Genomic DNA, 17,943 nt, shown 5'->3' with positions numbered 1-17,943 from the left:
CTCGGTGCTGGGGGGCACGGAGCGTGGGGGCCGTGGGCAGCCCCGGGGGTGGCAGAGCCCTGCAGGGCAGCGTGGGGACCGGGGGACATTCAGTGCAGTGCCCAGGCTCAGGGCAGGCTGGAGCTGCTGGCGGTGCTGTTGCGTTTCTGCAGGCACCGCACGGCGCTGGGCACCTGCAGCCCCGACGTCACCTGGAAGCTGCCACACCACACCTGGGGACACACGGGGGGGACTCAGGGGGACGAAGCCAGGGCTGGCAGTGCCCCCCGGAGCCCCCAGCTCTGCTCCCCCTTACCATGAAGGCCGGCAGCACGGGCTGTGAGAACTTGGCCTTGAAGGTGTGCAGCAGCTGCTTGGTGCGGGCGTTGTAGAAGGACAGGAAACCTGGGGGAGGTGGGCACAGGTGGGCACAGGTGGGCACAGGTGGGCACGGGTGGGCACAGCCCCAGCACAGGGCCCGGGGTGGGGACAATGGCACAATGGCTGTGGGGGGACAATGGCCACACTCGTGCCCATAGAGGTGCCAGTGCCCATGGTGGTGACAATGCCCATGGTGGTGGCAATGACCACATTGTGCCCACGGAGGTGACAATGCCCTCGGAGGTGACAACGCCCCCGTTGGGCCCATGGAGGTGACAATACACATGGGGGTGAGTGACAATGCCCATGGTGGTGGTAATGCCCCCGTTGTGCCCATGGCGATGACAATGTCCCCGTTGTGCCCATGGAGGTGACAATGCCCTCGGAGGTGACAACACCCCCGTTGTGCCCATGGAGGTGACAATGCCCACGGTGGTGGCAATGCCCCCGTTGTGCCCATGGTGATGACAATGTCCCCGTTGTGCCCATGGAGGTGACAATGCCCATGCTAGTGGCAATGCCCCTGTTGTGCCCATGGAGGTGACAATGCCCATGGAGGTGACAATGCCCATGGTGGTGACAACACCCCCGTTGTGCCCACGGAGGTGACAATGCCCTCGGAGGTGCCACCCCCAGCCCAGCCCCACCTTCGTGGAAGTTGCAGTGCACGCCGATGCAGTCGGGCACGGGCACGTCGAGCGCCTTGGCCTTGTTGTTGTGCTTGGCGCTGAAGCTGACCTGCAGCCAGTTGTTGAGGTGCAGGCACCAGGACGCCGGGGTCTTGCCCAGCTGGTCGAACTTGCCCAGGCTGCGGTAGGCCACGCCCACGCCGAAGGCTTTGCTGTCACGGTCGTACCGCACCTCCCAGTAGTGCTCGTCCCCGTCGATCAGAGTGTCCCCTACGGCACGGCCACGGCTCTGCCCGGGGCACCCACGGTGTGCCCTGCGCTGGGACACCTCCCCTGGGACACCCACAGTGTGCCCTGCCCTGTGTCACCTCCCCTGGGACACTCACAGTGTGCCCTGCCCTGTGTCACCTCCCCTGGGACACTCACGGCATGCCCTGGGACACCTCCCCTGGGACACCCACAGTGTGCCCTGCCCTGTGTCACCTCCCCTGGGACACTCACAGTGTGCCCTGCCCTGTGTCACCTCCCCTGGGACACCCACGGTCTGCCCTGCACTGTGTCACCTCCCCTGGGACACCTCCCCTGGGACATCCACGGTGTGCCCTGCCCTGTGTCACCTCCCCTGGGGCACCCACGGTGTGCCCTGGGACACCTTCCCTGGGACACCCACAATGTGTCCTGCGCTGGGACACCCGCCATGGGACACCCACGGCGTGCCCTGCCCTGTGTCACCTCCCCTGGGACACCCACGGCCTGCCCTGTGTCACCTCCCCTGGGACACTCACAGTGTGCCCTGCCCTGGGACACCTGCCCTGGGACACCCACGGTGTGCCCTGCACTGTGTCACCTCCCCTGGGACACCTCCCCTGGGACATCCACGGTGTGCCCTGTCCTGTCCCCAACCCCCCAGACACCCACGGTGTGCCCTGCCCTGGGACACCTGCCCTGGGACACCCACAGTGTGCCCTGCGCTGGGACACCTTCCCTGGGACACCCACGGCGTGCCCTGCCCTGTGTCACCTGCCCTGGGACACCCACAGTGTGCCCTGCCCTGGGACACCCGCCCTGGGACATCCACGGTGTGCCCTGGGACACCCACGGCGTGCCCTGCGCTGGGACACCCCATCCTGGGACACCCACGGCCTGCCCTGCCCTGTGCCACCTGCCCTGGGACACCCACGGCGTGCCCTGAGACACCCACGGTGTGCCCTGCCCCGTGTCACCTCCCCTGGGACACCCACGGCGTGCCCTGCGCTGGGACACCCGCCATGGGACACCCACGGCATGCCCTGTCCTGTGCCCACCCTGCCAGGGCTGGTCTCTGCATCACCCCCTGTGGCCTGTCCCCTCCGTGTCCCCTCCTCACCGCCACCCCCGGGTGCCCCAGGACCCCTCACACCCCTGGGTGCCCCTCTCACCCAGCACCGTGTAGGACTCGGCGGTGAATCGGTCGCGGCCCCCACGGCCCAGGCTCATCCTCTTGGGTGACTGCACCACCCTGGACATGGGGACAGCGGCAGGGTTGGCACTGCCAGGCCCAGGGGCCGTGCCAGGGGGCCCGGGGGTGGCCTTACCTGGCAGGGGAGTTGGCAGGTGACGCCGTCCTGCCCTTGCCGTCCTTCTCTCGGGCCTTGACGTCCTGCAGCTTCCCGCCCGTGGCGTCCCACTCCACGCTCAGCTCCTCCACACGCAGGTTCTGGTGGCACGTGCTGGCGTCCAGCCGGAACACGAACGCTGGGGACAGCCCCCGTCAGCCGTGCCACCACCCCACGGGGACACACGGGCACCTGCCACCCCTCCCCGGACCCACCTCTGGTCTCCAAAGTGACCGGCTCGGAGAACTCGCCCGCCACCGCCTTGTTACACGCCCGGACCCGAAAATTCATGTACTTCATGTCAAACTTCAGCCCTGTGGGCACAGCGGGGTCACGGGGTGGGGCGTGACGAGGGCGCTGCCACCCCGATGTCCCCTGGGACAGCCCCAGCGCCACCCCTGTGCCCTCACCAGTGAGGGTGTACTCAGTGCCCTTGATGCCCTCGATGACCATCCAGGGCTGGTCCTCCTTGGCACGGGGCGGCCCCTCGAAGTTGGTCCTGCGGTACTCCAGCACGTAGTGGTCAATCTTGCTGTCCTCGTCGGGCATCCTCCAGGCCAGGGTCACACAGTTATCGGCCACCAGCGACTCCGCCAGGTCGATCTCGGGGGCGCTGGGCACTGCCCGCAGGAGCAGCTGTGCCAGTGTCCCCCCTCCCTGACACACAGGGGTCCCCCAGCACCCCCAGGGCTCGGCGAGTCACACACCCCACTCGTGGCACCCATGGGACCCCCTGGGACCCCCAGCCCGGCCCCCGCTGCCCCCCTGACACAGCACCCAGACCCTACCCCTGGCACCTTCCCGCCCCTCTGCAAAGGCACCCCAGGGCTGTCCCTGCCCCAGCCCGGTGCCAGGCTGTCCCCTGTCCCCGCCGTGTCCCCCAGGCCTGGCAGTACCTGGCAGGAAGGCGAGGGCCTGCAGCAGGCGCCGCTCCTGGGCGAAATCCACCATCAGGTGGCTCATGTTATCGCTCACCTTGGCCTTGAGCGACAGGCGGAAGGCCGGAGCCATGGTCACACTGTGCCAGGACAGGGGACAGGCCTCAGCGGGGCCGGGCACCCACCCTGCCCTGCACGGCCCTGGGGAGGTGGGCACAGCCACCCCGGTGCCCTCAGGGCCACCCCAGTGTCCTCAGGGCCACCCCAGTGTCCTCAGGGCCACCCCAACACCCCCAGGGACACCCCCAGTGGGGCCCTGGCTGGGAGGAGGAGGAGGAGGGTTAGTGGGCGGGGGGCTCAGGGGGGGCCGTACCTATCCTTGATCTGTTTGGCCGCCTTGTGAGCGCAGAGGGAAAGAGGAGGAGAAAAGCAGCAGTGAGGCAGCAGAGCCGGGCACAGGGGGGCACATGCGGGACCTGTACCAGCTGTGGCACCCAGCGGGACAGCATCCCTGCTTCCCACAGCATCCCAGAGCATCTCACAGCATCCCAGAGCATCCCACAGCATCCCTGCATCCCACAGCATCCCACAGCATCTCACAGCATCCCTGCATCCCACAGCATCCCAGAGCATCTCACAGCATCCCTGCTTCCCACAGCATCCCTGCATCCCACAGCATCCCAGAGCATCTCACAGCATCCCTGCATCCCACAGCATCCCACAGCATCTCACAGCATCCCTGCATCCCACAGTATCCCACAGCATCCCAGAGCATCCCTGCATCCCACAGCATCCCTGCATCCCACAGCATCCCAGAGCATCCCTGCTTCCCACAGCATCCCTGCATCCCACAGCATCCCTGCATCCCAGAGCATCCCTGCATCCCACAGCATCCCTGCATCCCACAGCATCCCAGAGCATCCCACAGCATCCCTGCATCCCACAGCATCCCTGCATCCCAGAGCATCTCAGAGTATCCTACAGCATGTCAGAGTATCCCAGAGTATCCCTGTATCCCAGAGCATCCCACAGAATTCCTGCACCCCAGAGCATCCCTGCACCCACAGTGGTACCCATGGCACAGCACCCCTGTGCCCCCCAATGCCCCCCATGTCCCTGCCATAGCGCCCCTGTGCCTGAGGGTAAGGGGGGCCCTGGGGACACTGGGGACACCCCGGCGTCTGTGTCAGCCCCACAGCAGCACAGCCAGCCCAGCGCAGACAGGACAGAGGTGCCAGGCCCGGGGTGGCACCGAGCAGGTGACAAAGAGAGATCAGGACACCCCCAGGGTGGGGACAACCAGGCAGGGCCACCGCAGGGACCCACCTGGGAGAAGTCGTGGGGGTTGGCCGTGCCCAGGGTCTGGTTGGCCGCCTCCAGCAGCTCCTCGGAGCTCTCCAGGGCCTTGGAGCACGCCGTGAGCTGGGCCTGCCAGGGCGGGAGGGCACAGGGCAGCGCTGGCCGGGGTCCGGGGGTCTCGAGGGTCCCGGGGGGCCCGGGGCCGGGGCTCACCTGCAGCTCGTAGGTACGGCTGGCACGCTCCTGCTTGATCTTCATCACCATGTCCTCCTTGAGCTCGTCCAGCAGTGTGTACAGAGACTGGAACTCGGCCTCCAGGTCCTCCTGCGCCCGCGCCGAGTTGGCCTGGCCACGAGGGACAGGGGACAGGGGACAAGGCCGCGCCTCAGCGGGGCCAGGCCGGCGGGCCGGGGGCAGGCCGCGGGGGCCGGGGGGTTACCTCCACGTTCTGGATCATCTGCTTGAGGGAGTAGATGAAGTTCTGGATCTCCTCATTCTTCACGGCGAGGGTGGTGATGATCTTGCGCAGAGACTCCTGCCCGGCGCCCTGTGCCGGCCGTCAGTGCCCGCGGGGCCTCCAGACCCCCAGGGCCCGGCCCCGCCATGCCAGGCCGTGCCGGGCCGTGCTGGCCGTGCCGGGCCGTGCTGGGCCATGCTGGGCAGTGCTAGGCCGTGCCAGGCCGTGCCGGGCCGTGCCGGGCCGTGCTGGCCGTGCCGGGCCGTGCTGGGCTGTGCTGGGCAGTGCCAGGCCGTGCCAGGCCGTGCCGGGCCGTGCTGGCCGTGCCAGGCCGTGCCAGGCTGTACCAGGCCGTGCCGGGCCGTGCCGGGCCGTGCCGGGCTGTGCTGGGCAGTGCTAGGCCGTGCCAGGCCGTGCTGGGCCGTGCTGGCCGTGCCAGGCCGTGCCAGGCTGTACCAGGCCGTGCCGGGCCGTGCCAGGCCGTGCTGGGCAGTGCCAGGCCGTGCCGGGCCGTGCCAGGCCGTGCTGGCCGTGCCAGGCTGTACCAGGCCGTGCCGTGCTGTGCCATGCACCACAGGGACGCAGCCGGAGTGCCCGGCACGGCTGGGCCGATGACTTGGCAATGTGAGTGTGAGTTTGGGTGTGGGTGTGCCAGTCCTGAGCCCCCCGCTCCCCTCCTTCCCCCCGGGGCCATCCCGAGCCCCTCAGCTCTCCATCCTCCACACCTGCGCTCCGCATCCCTCCTTCTCCATCCCTCCGTTCCTCCTTCTCCATCCCCTCTTCCTCCATCCCTCCTCCATCCCTCCCTCCCAGCCCGTCCATCCCCATTTCCTCCATCCCTCCTGCTTCGGTCCCTCTCCCATCCATCCCCACTCCCTCCATCCTTCCGGCCCTTCTTCCTCCATCCCTCCTCCATCCCTCCTCCCTCCACCCGTCCATCCCCTCTCCCTCCATCCCTCCCTCCCTCTCTCTCCACCCTCCTCACTCCATCCTCCATCTCCCCGCCCTCACGGCTCCCTCCGCTCTCCCTCGGCTCTCCCTCGGCCCGGTGCCCGGTGCCCGGTTCCCGGTGCCGCCCGCCGGTTCCCGGGGAGCTCGGGGAGCTCGGGGCCGTACCTGGTCGCCCATTCCGGGCCGGCCCCGCCGCGCTCGGCCCCGCCGCCACCAACAAAGGGGGAGCGGCGCCCCGGCCCCGCCCCGGCCCCGCCCCGGCCCCGCCCCGGCCCCGCCCCGGCCCCGCCCCGGCCCCGCCCCGGCCCCGCCCCGGCCCCGCCCCGGCCCCGCCCCGCGGCATGCCGGGAGTTGTAGTCCAGGGGAGGGGGCGCCGCGACCCCCGGGCTTGGGGAGCGCCGGGCCAGGGATGGGGGACATTGTCACCCCGGTGGGGACACTGCGGCACGGGTCCCGGTTCAGGACACCCCACACTCCTCCGGGAGCCACGCTGGGCCCGCAGCCCGCTCGGGGGGCAGGAGGGGACCCCCCGCTCCAGGGGGATCAGAGGAAATCCCCACCGAGCTCCTCCCCAGGCTGCAGGGGAGCGTGAGGAGCTGCTGTCACCTGACCTCGCTCCGGATGGTGCCCTGCATCCCTGTCCCCATCCCTGTCCCCCATCGCATCACTGTCCCCATCCCTGTCCCCCATCGCATCACTGTCCCCATCCCTGTCCCCGTCCCCATCTGTCCCATCCTTGCTCAAATCCCCAACCACATCCCCATCTCTGCCCCCTCTCCAGTCCCCCTCTGTCACCTCCCCTGTATCACAGTGTCACAGTGAGCTGGCCCAGGTGACGGGGACATGGTGCTTTGGGGACAGGGACAGGGTGGGGACCGGGACCCCTTGGGGACACAGCCACTCAGAGGGGGTGGCTGGGGATGTGGGGGCTCGGGGTCCTCATCCCCCTCCTTGGAGGTGACTGGGGGACAATGCTGACTGTGGGGACAGCGGGGACAGCGCCTGATGACTCTGTGGACTCATCTGGACTCCATCTGGGGATCCTGGACGGTGATGAGACCAGGGTGGGACAGAGGTGGCAGTGCCACCACCTTGTCCTGCCTTCCCCAGGGGCACCACAGCGTTGGGCACCAAGAGGTACCAGAGGCACCCATTCCTGTCCCCATCTCCGTTCCCCATCTCTGTCCCCACCCCTGGGGAACCTCCCCATCCACATCCCCACCTCTGCCCAGAAACCCTCCTCCCCAAATGCCGGGCCCAAACCCCCGGCGGGCGGAGGCAGCACAGCGTGGGCACCGCGATGTGACACGGCGGCTTTAATGGGGCGGGGGGCTGCGGCCGGGGGTCGCGGGCTCACAGGGGCTGCACGGCCACGGGGTAGAGCAGGGACAGGTGACGGGCCCCGCGCACCGGCAGCGCCCGCGCCGTGTAATGTCCCACGGCCGCCGGTACCGACGGGAACGCGGCTCCGGCCCGGCCCAGGGTGAAGTGCTGCTCCCGGGTCCGCGTCAGCTTCACGTGAACGAAGCCCTGGCTGCTCCTGCGGGACCGGGACCGGCGGGAAATGAGGCCCGGGAGCGGGCAGGGCATGGGATAACGGGATGGGGACAACGGGATGGGGACAACGGGATTGGGATAACGGGATGGGGATATTGGGATGGGGACAACGGGATGGGGACAACGGGATGGGGGTAACGGGATGGGGGTAACGGGATGGGGGTAACGGGATGGGGGTAACGGGATGGGGACAACGGGATGGGATGGGGATGAGGTGAGGATCTGGACTGGGATAAGGATAGGAGCAGGGATGAGGAACAGGGTTCAGGCTGGGACTGAGAGGTGGACAAGGATAGGAATGGGGACAGGGATGAGGATGGGGACAGGGATGAGGAGCAGGGTTCAGGCTGGGACAAGGACAGGGATGGGCGCAGGGGTGGGGGACACCTGGGATGGGAATGGGGATGAGGACTGGGATGAAGATTGGGGCACAGATGTGGACAGGAGTGGGGACGAGGACAGGGGATGAGGCAGTGGGTGACACTTCCCCAGGCGAGGCATCACGGTCACCTCCATCCTGTCCCCACACTGGGGGACACACCAGCACATCCCCACAGATGATGACACCCAAACCACCCCCAGGGTCCCAGGGCTGCGGGCAGAGCCCGGGCCGTGCCCGTGTCCCCAGGCTCACCGGAGGGACAGTGAGTAGTCGTCGGGGCTGGTCTCGCAGTCGCGCACCAGGAAACTGCCCTCGCGGCACAGCGCCAGCAGCGTCTCGGCGCCCGCCCGCCCGATGGCGCCGTGGTACCAGCTGGGCACAGCCGGGTCACCCCCTGTGCCACGGGGTGTCCCCTGCGGGCCAGGGACCCGGCCACACCCCACAGCGACCTCCTGTGCCGTGGGGCGCCTCGCACGTCATGGGGGCAGGCAGGGGGGTGGCAACCAAGGGGGACAGAGGGGCAACCCTGCCATGGGTCACCCAAATATCCTATGGGGCATCCAACCACACCGTGGGACACCCACCCATGCCATGGGGCACCCAAATAGCCCATACGTCACCCCGCCATGCCATGGGGCACTCAGCCATGTCATGGAGCACCCAAACACCCTATGGGGCACCCAAAGACCCTACGGAGCACGCAAACATCCCATGGGGCACCCAAACATGCCATGGGGCACCCAGGCCCGTGGGGATTGACCTATGGCATTGGGCCCTCTGCACCCCCTGCGGACCCACCCCTGGGGACACACCCCTGACCCCACACACACCCACCCGTGGGGTCCCTTCTCTACAGAGCTTTGTCCCTGTGCCCCGCTGTGCCCCCAAGGGACGCCCCCAGACTCACGCCTGCTTCTCCAGGGGCAGCGAGGTGTCCACGTGCCTGGGGCTGGGGGGACAGCCCGGCCTGGGGGCCCGGGGCGAGCGCGGCAGCTGCCGGGACACGCTGGGCGAGCGCTCGGGGCTCTCAAACTGCACTGCGGGGACAAAGGGACTGTCACCCACCCCGCCCGCCGCCCGGGGCTCCTCTCAGGGCCACAAAGGAACGTCCCAGAGGTGGCTCTGCCCTGCCCTGCCCTGCCGCGCTGCCCCATTGCTGCGGCCCGTGGGGGTCACACGATGTTGGGGGTCCCAGGGGTGAGGGCACTGGGGGACATGGGGGGACCCCAGGGTGCTGGGGGCTGCTGAGGTCCCCACGGAAGCTGCGGGATGTAGGGCTGGGGTGATCCCCACGGGCACCGGAGGATGCCGAGAGCCAGGATTGGCACCCATGGGAGCCGTGGGTCCCCGAGGTGGCACCCGGGGACGGTGTCACCTGCGAACGCCCGTGAGATGTGATCCTTCTTCCACTCCCAGGGCTGGTCGTACTCGTCGGCCGGGCGCTCGTCGTCGCGGGGCAGGCGGCTGTCGCGGGCCGGGGGCCCCCCGGGGCTGTCCCCGGCCGTGTCCCACTCCTCAGACGGGGTGTCGTAGAGTTGGGGACCCCGGCGCTGCCGCAGCCGCCGGCCCTCGCCCTGCCGCGGGCACCCTGGGGACGGCGGACGGGGCGGTGGGAGGCGCCCGGGACCCCCGCCGGGGTGCCGGGGGTCCCCGGGGTGTCACCCACCTGTGGCCTCCTCGTCGCAGCCGCCCTCGGGCGCCGGCTCCTGCTCCCCCTCGAAGGGCTCCGAGTACTCGCTCTCCCCTGGGCCCTGCTCGGGGTTGGGGGGCTCCGGGTGGGACGGGACCCCCCCTGCAGCCCCCCGGGCCCTCGGTGCCCTCACCGGACCCTTGGGGCTCCCACGGCCCCGACACGGGTGTCCCCGGCCCCGGCCCCGCTGCCGCCCACCCGGTCCCTTTGTCCCCCAGCCCCTCTCCCCTTCCCCCGCTCCCAGTGACTCCACCGTCCCCAGCCGCCCCCCGGTTCCCTCTCCCGGTGACCCCAAATCCTCGCTGGGTGCCCCCCGGCCCTGGGCTCTCCCCGTTCCCGCTCTCCCGCTCCTTATCCCCGGCCGCTCTCGCTCCCCACCCCCGTTCCTCGTCTCCCCCCATCCCCTCCGGTGCCCGGAACCCCCCCGTTCGCCGCTCCCCGTTCTCTCCGCTGCCCCACTCACACCCCCGCGGCTCCTCCCGCTGCCGGTGCCCTCGGTGCCCCCCGCTCCCTTCCCCAGCCCCCCACCCGCTGCCCCACTGCACCCGCCGCTCTCTCCGCCGCCCTCCCCGCTCGGCCGGGGATGCTGCCCGGTGTCCCGGTACCCCTCCGGAACCCCCTCCGGTACCTCCCGGTACCCCTCCGGTACCCCCCGTTGCCCCCCGGTGCCCCCCCGGTACCCCCCGGTGCCCCCCGGTGCCCCCCGGTGCCCCCGGCCGTACCTGCTGCAGGCGGCGGGGGCCGCCCCCCACCCGCACCAGGCGGTGGCGGGGAGAAGCCGCGGGGCCGCGGAGCGGAGCCCCGGGGGCGGCGGCGGGGGGACCCCCGGGGCCGCTGTAATCGGGCTGGGGCGGGCGCGGCGGGGAGCGCCGAGCCCCCCGGCCCAGGTACTCCCGGAGCCACTTGGCCATGGCGGGGAGCGGCACCGGGAGCGGCACCGGGAGCGGCACCGGGAGCGGCACCGGGAGCGCCGGGACCCAGCGGCTCCGGGACCCGCCGGGACCCCCCCCGCCGCCGCCGCCGCCGCCGCCGCCGGAGCCGCTTTGTGTCGCCGCCGCGCGCGGCGCGGACCGGAGCCCCCGATCCCCCCCCTCAACCCGCGCCCGCCTCGCCGGGGGCACCGGCACCGGGGGGCAGAGCAGCGAGGGGACACCGGCAGGGACAACGAGGGGGACACGGCGGGACCCCGCGGGGGAGCCCCGGGAGGGGACGGCTCTTCCCCCCCCCCCCCAAATGGCGGGGGGCACCAGGACCCCCAAGTGACACCGGGGAGGGTCCCCCCCGTGTGACAGCGGGAGAACGGGGGGGCACCGGGACCCCCAGACGATGGGATCCCCCCCAGGGGCTGCTCGGGGCTGTCCCTGGGGCCAGAGGGGTGCAGGGCTTTGGGGGGACAAGGAGCCCCCCAGCTCTGTCCCCCACCCCCGGGCAGCTCGTCCTGGGGTCACGGGGGGCTCTGGCCCGGGGCTCGGGGGGCAGCAGGGTGGCAGCCCCCAGCCCTGCCCCGAGTCCCCTCGTGGCATTGTCTGTCCCCAGAACAAAGGTCCCTCTCGGGGTCCCTCTCGGGGTCCCCCCGGTGCCGGGGGAGGTGACAGTGGGGACTGGGGGGTCACATCTCGGAGGACCCGGCCTGAGGCCCCCCCTCGTGTCCCCCCCCCAGCCCCGGGCTGAGCCCAGTGCCCAGCATTAATATTTGAAGTGGCTAATTAAGGCACGTGCACAGAATGCTAATTGGGCCGGGGGGCTGCCCTCCTGGCCAGCTCTCCCTGATACCCCAGAGCCCCCCCAGGACCCCCTCCCACCGGCCCCTCTGTGAGGGCGTTAATTAGCTCAGCAATTAGAGGTGGGTGCCTTGATGAGGGGAAGCTCACGGCCAGGGGTGAGGAAAGCCCCCTCGGGGTGGGTGGGTGGGCACTGGGGGTCTCTGTCAGCGGGGTGGGGGTCCCTGGGGCAGCACCCAGCAGCGCCCACGTACAAATCCCTCTCTGGAAGGAGACAAACAAGCTGCTCTGCCAGATCCCATTTATTCCGGAGTTGTGGCTGCTGGAGCCCGGCAGGCTCGGAGTGGAGAGGAGGGGGATTTGTCCCCGAGCTCCTGGGGACATCTGTGGGGGCTGCTGGTGGCAGGACAGCCCTGTCCCCGCAGTGAGGGGCTGGATGAGCCCCCGGGGTGTGCAAAGGTGGGATCTGACACACCCTGGGACAGAAAGAGCCGGTGCTGACGTGAAGGAGGGGGGCTGAGCACCCAGCTCCAAGGTCCTCTTCCAGCTTGGGGGGGGTCAGGACACCCCAAACCACGATCCCTGCGGGGGGCTGAGGGCAGTGACACCCCCAGGACGGACACAGCAGAGTCCTGTCCATCCCTGGCACTTCCCAACACATTCCCTGCAGGGCTGGGACACGCTGCTGCAGGGAAAACGCCTTCCCCGTGCTGCTGCTGCGGGGCAGGCCGTGGGGACAGCAGTGGCCTGGATCCCCGGGGGCCCTGGCTGTGCTTCCAGCTCGGTGTGGGGCTGCAGGAGCAGCAGGGAGCCGGGACAGCCCCGGGCCTGCTCCCTCCCTGCCCCTCAGTCGCTGTCCTCGCTGTCTGTGTAGGCTCCCAACAAACCCAGCGAGGACGTGGCTGCCGCTGCTGCTGCTGGAAGAGAGCCTGGAAAGGAGGGAGAGACAGGATCCGGTCAGGCCCAGCCTCTCCAGGGCAAATCCCAGCAGGGAAACACCAGCCTGGCTTGGCTGCTCACTGCTGGGGAGATTTCCCCTCATCCCTGGGGGATCCCGAGGTCGGGGAGGGGAAATTGGGGGGATCAGGAGCTGGGACCCCCCTTCTCCCTTCACAGCCCCCCTGGGAGATTCCAGAGGCTGGAAAGGGAGACAGCTCTGAGCTGCCACCACCCCAACCCTTGGGACAGCAGCCTGGAGCAGGTGGCTGGGGAAGCACAGGGCAGAGGGACACCTCCAAGAGCTGTCCCTTCCCAGGGACCCTCCGAGGACAGGGGGACTCACAAAGCCAAAGGATCAACCAGCCCAGAACAAACCAATCCCCCATCTCCTTCCCCAAATCCACGGACCCCTGCCTTGCTGGGCAGTTCACTGAGGTGCTGGAAAGCTTTCCAGCTTGTTTTGTGTTCCTTGAACCTTCCCAGCTCCAGCAGTCAGGCAGGATTCATCACCAGGCCCCAAACCAAAGCAATTCTCCCGCTGTTCCACCCTTATCTGGCTGTTGTGACGTTCCCAGGGCTCTATCTGCTGTTCTGAAGCTCCTGGCCCTGCCAATCTGTCCCCAAGGCCGTGGCTTAGAGCCAAGAGCCAGGACAGAGCCTCACCTTCACCAGAAAACAGAGACAACCCCCAGTTCTCAGCATAAAACAAAAAACCCCCAGCTCTCAGCCCACCCCACAGGAACCCCAGCCCAGGCTCTGAGCACGGAGCCAAACCCCCCGGGGGCTGTCAGAGCCCACCCCAGGGCCCCACCCGGGGCAGGTACCGGTGCTGGCCGTGCTCCCTGGGGCTCCCTTCCCGTTCTCCGGGGCAGGATCTGGTTTGTGCTTCCTGAGGGCCACCAGCCCGGCCAGCTGAGCCTTGGTGCTGAGCTTGCCCACGCTGCGCTCCCAGCTCTCCGTCCTCGGCCTCTTGCTCTGGGGCTGGGGGTCCTGGGGGGCACAGCCAGGGTCAGGGGGCTCCAGCTTGGAGGGGGGATTGGGGATTAAAGCAGCACAGACAGCAGGAGAGGGGCTCAAAGGGGAGTTCTGGCGCTGCAGTGACGGCACAGGCAGGATGAACAGGGACGTGGAGCTCAAAGCTGCCCCTGGAGATCCATGTCACAGACTAAACCCAGCCTCGGGGTGGCCCTGGGGTGCTGAGGAGGCAGAGAAAGGAATCCCAGGATGGTTTGGCTTGGAAGGACCTTAAAGCCCATCCAGTGCCACCTTTCACTATCCCGAGTTGCTCCAAGCCTTGTCCAGCCCGGCCTTGGACACTTCCAGCCACTTCTGGGCACCGTGTTCCAGCCAGCCAGCCCTCCCCTGGCCCAGCTCCTGAGCCTTCCCCGTGTCCTGCCTGGATAAGAGTCCTTCTCTCTGTTTTATCAGCTCCTCTCAAGGGCGCTGAGCAGCCCCGGGTGCTGCAGCCCTGGAACCCGAGTGAATCCCAGTGAATCCCAGTGCTCCGGGCACGGGGATTAGTGCCGGGCCAGGGAACTCGCCGGGATTAACCCCGGCCCCACTCCGGCTTTGATCCAGGCCAGCAGACACGGCCCCGGGGCAGGGATCGACAGCGGGAGAGGGCAGGGCTGTTTGTGGGGATAATCCCTCCCTCCAGGCCGGGCTCCGGAGCTCTTTTGTTCTGCCCCAACCCAAAGCACAGCCCAGGGAGAGGGGCCAGCAGGGCTGAAATCACCAGCAGAGCTGGCGAGGACAGGGACAGCTCCATCCCTGCCTTTGTCACAGCCTGAAATCCCCGAGTGATCCCCGGCTCCTCTCAGCCCGGCGCACAGGGACACGGCCTTTGGGAGCTGCTCAGGCGTGACACCAGCCCGGTGTCACCAGAGCAGGGACACAGCGGGCACACACGGCCCCAGGACAGAGGATCCGGGCTGGGGAAGGGCTGGGCCTGGCTCACCTCCTGCAGGATGTCCGTGGGTTTGGTCTGGGCCGCGGGATTGGGGTGGGCTTTTGCAGGTTCCTCGTCGGAGTCGGAATCCAGCAGGAGCCGGCGGTTCTGGGCCTGCTCCAGCATGGCCCTGCTGGGACAGGGGAGGGCTGGGGCTGCATCCACCCCACTGCCAGCCCCTGCTTGTCCCAGGGCAGCTGGGCCAGCAGCAGAGCCCCGGGATCCACCTTCCCAGGGGGATTAATGGGGTCAGAGCACTGGGAGCTGGGGCTTCACCCCACAGCAGAAACTGTGTCCACGTGAGGGCACTTCCCAGGGGCCTGGAGCCCTCCAGGCCCCGCAGAACCCCAATCTTCCACTCCTTCTCCCTGAACACTCTGCCCTGACAGGCTGGGATCTCCTCCCACACCCCCCAAACCCAGCCTGGCTCATCCCACTCCCAGCACTTCCAGCCCCCTCACTTCATCTCCTGCTCGTCCTCCTCCTGCTCCTTGCGCCTCTGCTCCTCCTCCAGCTCCTTGTACTGCTTCAGCATGGCCTCAAAATCCACGTTGGCCTGGCGCTGGTTGAGCTCCTTCAGCTCCTGCAGGTTCTCCAGGACCTCCATCTCCAGCTTGGAATCCTTGGTTCGGTTCTCCAGGACCTGGGTGGGATAAGTTGGGATATTTGAGGCAGCAGAGACTGACAGGAACCTCCAGCACCTCCCCACGGTGGAGGAAGCACAAGAGGATCCTCCTCACCCTCATTTTTGGGTAGGGTTGGAAAACCTGAACGGCTACAAGGTCACTGCTGTGGCTGGGGAGAGCCAGGCAGGGTGGGAGAGGTTTTCCTGCAGTACCTTCATGGGGTTGTTGAGCTCTTCCTCTTCCCTCTCCTTCTGCAGCCTCTTCTCCTCCTCCTCCAGCAGCTTCTCAGCCTGGAAGTTCCTGGTGGCTCCGTGCTCCATGGTGTAATCCGTGTTCTCGGGGTCTGTCTGAGGGGGGAACAGCAGCAGGGCCGTGGTGGGCAGGAATCCTGCTCCAGAGCCACACATTCCCCCATTCCATGAACAAAACTGCCACGGGAAGGGCTGATCCAGCCAAAAACTCACCCTCAGACCCAGCCTTTGCTGGGATAAGAGTGTTAGGGAGCCCTGAGCTGGAAGGGCCCCTCAGTCCTGGCTCTGAACAGGACAATCCCACTGTCCAAAGGCTCCTGGAGCTGTGCCTGTGCCCATTCCCTGGGGGGAACTCAGCGCCCCACCACCCTCAGGGGGAACAATCCTTCCCCTGCTCTCCATCCCACCCCCCTGGCACAGCTCCAGGCATTCCCTGGGATCCACCCCGGGCTGCCCAGGCGGGGAGAGGCCGGGATTTGGGGGCCAGGCTCACCTTGAAGGTGATCTCAGCCAGGCAACGGGTGCACTTGATGTAGAAGCGGAAGATGGGCAGCCCCAGGTACACCTCGTTCTGCACCGTCTCCTTGCGGGCGTTGAACTTCTTGCCCTTGTAGATGTACTCCCCACACGTCTTGCACCTGGGGAAAAGCCAAGAAAACCCCAAGGAATGAACACCAGGGACAGCCCAGGTGATTCATTGTGTCAGGTTGGTTCTGCCTTTGGAAATTTAGAGGTGACCGACCCCCAAAATCAGGGAATTGTGGATTGGTTTGGGTTGGGAGGGACCTTAAATCCCACCCAGTGCCACCCTGCCACGGCAGGGACACGTGAGGGAGAGCAGGAGGGGCTGGGGGTGGTTTCCTTCCAGGAGCTGGAGGAGCTGACAGGAAGGATGGACAGAGAGCAGTGACAAGGGATGGAGGGACAGGACACAGGGAATGGCTCCTGCTGCCACAGGGGAGGGTTGGGTGGGATATGGGGAAGGAATTCCTGGCTGGGAGGGGCTGGGATGGAATTCCCAGAGCAGCTCTGGCTGCCCCTGGATCCCTGGGAATGTCCAAGGCTGGACAGGGTTTGGAGCAGCCTGGGAGAGTGGGAGGTGTCCATGGCACTGGATGGGCTTTGAGGCCCCTCCAACCCATCCCAACCCATTCCATGAGTGATCCTGTTTTTCCATGAGTGATCCTGTTTTCCCATGAGCGATCCCGCTGTCTCTCACCTCATGTTGAAGGGGGCCATGAGCCTCACCACGTACTGCCGGTCCTTCGGGAGTTTGAGCTTCGGGATCTTGGCCGGATCAAAGTCCGGGGGGTAATATTTCTATGGAGAGAGATGGGATTTGGGAATGCTGGAGCGCCGGGGATCTTCTCGCTCCCCACGCTCCGACAGGAGGGGGCAGCCAGGTGGGAGTCGGGCTCTGCTGCCAGGGAACAGCGACAGGACGAGAGGAAACGGCCTCGGCGGGGGTTTAAATTGGATATTGGGAAAATTCCTTCATGGAAGGGGTTGGAAAACTCTGGAGTCAGCTGCGCGGGGAGGTTTGGAGGTGTCCAAGGCAGGCCTGGATGTGGCACTCAGAGCTCTGGGCTGGTGTCGAGGTGGGCATCGGGCACAGCCTGGATTCCATCTCGGTCTTTTCCACGATGATCCCGGGATTCTGAGTGACTCCCGAGCCAGCCGGGACCCCCCAGCGCCCTCGGGGAACCCTTCCCTGGGCCAGCCCCACTCGGGACGCTCCCCCAGCTCCCCTCGGCGAGGATTCTTCCCCCAACTCACGTTCAGAACTTTCCGTTCCGACATCGCTGCGGCTTCTCCCGATCCCGGTGCTGCCGCCGCTGTCCCCGCGCCGCCCGCCGCTTCCGGGTGTGGCCCCGCCCCCTCCGCCGCTCATTGGCCTAATGAGCCACCGCCTCCCCGATCCTCGCCTGCCATTGGCTGATCCAGCTGTCAGTCAAAGGGACGCGCCCACGGCTGTTGTGCTACGCAGCCAAGAGTCGGCCGGAGAGCGGCGGCCTCACAACGGGTTCCGCACATTCTCGGGACCTGGGGGCCACTGTCCCTCCTCTCCGGCTGGGCCAGGGGGACCCAGGGGATGCGATCCGGGGCTGGGGAAACTCGGCTTCTTCACAGCAACATGTGCGCCCCGGCCTCCCCGATCTCCCATGACACATATTCATCATGTGGATAACAGTCCGCAAACAGTCTGTTGTGTATATAAAATATAACTTTCTTGCTTAAAACCGAAGACTTCCAGCCCTTTTGAGTTGGCAGCTGGTTTTTCTCGCTCACTCCACTGAGCATGCGGACCACGGCAGCCATGCTGTACGGCACGGCCGCAGTGCGCACGCGGCGTTGCCATCGCCGCCATTCCGTACAGCGCGCCTCCCATGCGCACAGCCGCTATTCCCGCCAGCGCGGGGGCCCCAACTGCCGCTGCCGCCTTTTTCCCCCGCACCGCGCGGCTGCAGCCCTGCGCCTTCTCGGATCCTCTCTCCCCGGTGTTACCCGCCCCTCTGTGCCGGCGCCGCCACACCGCGCCCGCCAAAGCCGCCATTGCCGCCGGCGCGGGCGGAGTGCGGCCTCATTGCGCATGCGCAGCGCCTCGCGCGCCGTTTCCCGCCGCCCCGCCCGCCGCCCGTTCCCGCTCGCGCGCATGCGCG

At 67.8% G+C, this 17,943-nt stretch overlaps 3 protein-coding genes across 3 annotated transcripts; all 3 read right to left on the bottom strand.

The window, feature by feature from the left end:
- Positions 1-93: 93 nt before the first annotated feature.
- On the bottom strand, positions 94-6,409 carry FSD1 (fibronectin type III and SPRY domain containing 1). Its single transcript, XM_066336413.1, has 13 exons — positions 6,335-6,409; positions 5,201-5,308; positions 4,975-5,106; positions 4,789-4,890; positions 3,836-3,858; positions 3,481-3,602; positions 2,995-3,204; positions 2,800-2,898; positions 2,564-2,723; positions 2,408-2,487; positions 1,008-1,259; positions 296-384; positions 94-212 (listed from the first exon to the last, which is right to left on the bottom strand). Exons 1-13 carry the CDS (start codon positions 6,344-6,346, stop codon positions 108-110), a joined length of 1,494 nt encoding a protein of 497 aa, XP_066192510.1. The 5' UTR covers positions 6,347-6,409; the 3' UTR covers positions 94-107.
- A 1,067-nt stretch (positions 6,410-7,476) lies between these two features.
- Positions 7,477-10,709, bottom strand: SHD (Src homology 2 domain containing transforming protein D). The gene is made up of 6 exons (XM_066336136.1): positions 10,521-10,709; positions 9,775-9,859; positions 9,484-9,696; positions 9,016-9,145; positions 8,361-8,480; positions 7,477-7,709 (listed from the first exon to the last, which is right to left on the bottom strand). Exons 1-6 carry the CDS (start codon positions 10,707-10,709, stop codon positions 7,523-7,525), a joined length of 924 nt encoding a protein of 307 aa, XP_066192233.1. The 3' UTR covers positions 7,477-7,522.
- A 1,534-nt stretch (positions 10,710-12,243) lies between these two features.
- Positions 12,244-17,849, bottom strand: YJU2 (YJU2 splicing factor homolog). Its single transcript, XM_066336351.1, has 8 exons — positions 17,060-17,849; positions 16,503-16,603; positions 15,777-15,921; positions 15,245-15,379; positions 14,868-15,049; positions 14,416-14,536; positions 13,283-13,448; positions 12,244-12,448 (listed from the first exon to the last, which is right to left on the bottom strand). The coding sequence occupies exons 1-8, from the start codon at positions 17,081-17,083 to the stop codon at positions 12,366-12,368; spliced, it is 957 nt and encodes a 318-aa protein (XP_066192448.1). The 5' UTR covers positions 17,084-17,849; the 3' UTR covers positions 12,244-12,365.
- Positions 17,850-17,943: the final 94 nt, after the last annotated feature.

This window comes from Sylvia atricapilla, chromosome 26 (genome assembly GCF_009819655.1).
Source record: "Sylvia atricapilla isolate bSylAtr1 chromosome 26, bSylAtr1.pri, whole genome shotgun sequence".
NCBI lineage: Eukaryota > Metazoa > Chordata > Aves > Passeriformes > Sylviidae > Sylvia > Sylvia atricapilla.
Note: the sequence above shows the minus strand (reverse complement) of the source record. Positions and strands in the feature narration are given on the sequence as shown.

What these genes read in the sequence shown, in the direction of transcription:
- FSD1 (XM_066336413.1), bottom strand. An exon ending in GCCGTACCTACGAGCTGCAG is followed by an intron (nt 4,891 to 4,974) that starts GTGAGCCCCGGC and finishes CCGCCCTGGCAG; the next exon opens with GCCCAGCTCACGGCGTGCTC. An exon ending in CCTGCCAACTCCCCTGCCAG is followed by an intron (nt 2,488 to 2,563) that starts GTAAGGCCACCC and finishes CCCCATGTCCAG; the next exon opens with GGTGGTGCAGTCACCCAAGA.
- SHD (XM_066336136.1), bottom strand. Translation starts at nt 10,709, where the DNA reads ATGGCCAAGTGGCTCCGGGAGTACCTGGGCCGGGGGGCTCGGCGCTCC. An exon ending in CATCTCACGGGCGTTCGCAG is followed by an intron (nt 9,146 to 9,483) that starts GTGACACCGTCC and finishes TTGTCCCCGCAG; the next exon opens with TGCAGTTTGAGAGCCCCGAG. An exon ending in GACTACTCACTGTCCCTCCG is followed by an intron (nt 7,710 to 8,360) that starts GTGAGCCTGGGG and finishes CCGGTCCCGCAG; the next exon opens with GAGCAGCCAGGGCTTCGTTC.
- YJU2 (XM_066336351.1), bottom strand. Translation starts at nt 17,083, where the DNA reads ATGTCGGAACGGAAAGTTCTGAAC. An exon ending in CGGAACGGAAAGTTCTGAAC is followed by an intron (nt 16,604 to 17,059) that starts GTGAGTTGGGGG and finishes CTCTCTCCATAG; the next exon opens with AAATATTACCCCCCGGACTT. An exon ending in AGCTCAACAACCCCATGAAG is followed by an intron (nt 15,050 to 15,244) that starts GTACTGCAGGAA and finishes TATCCCACCCAG; the next exon opens with GTCCTGGAGAACCGAACCAA.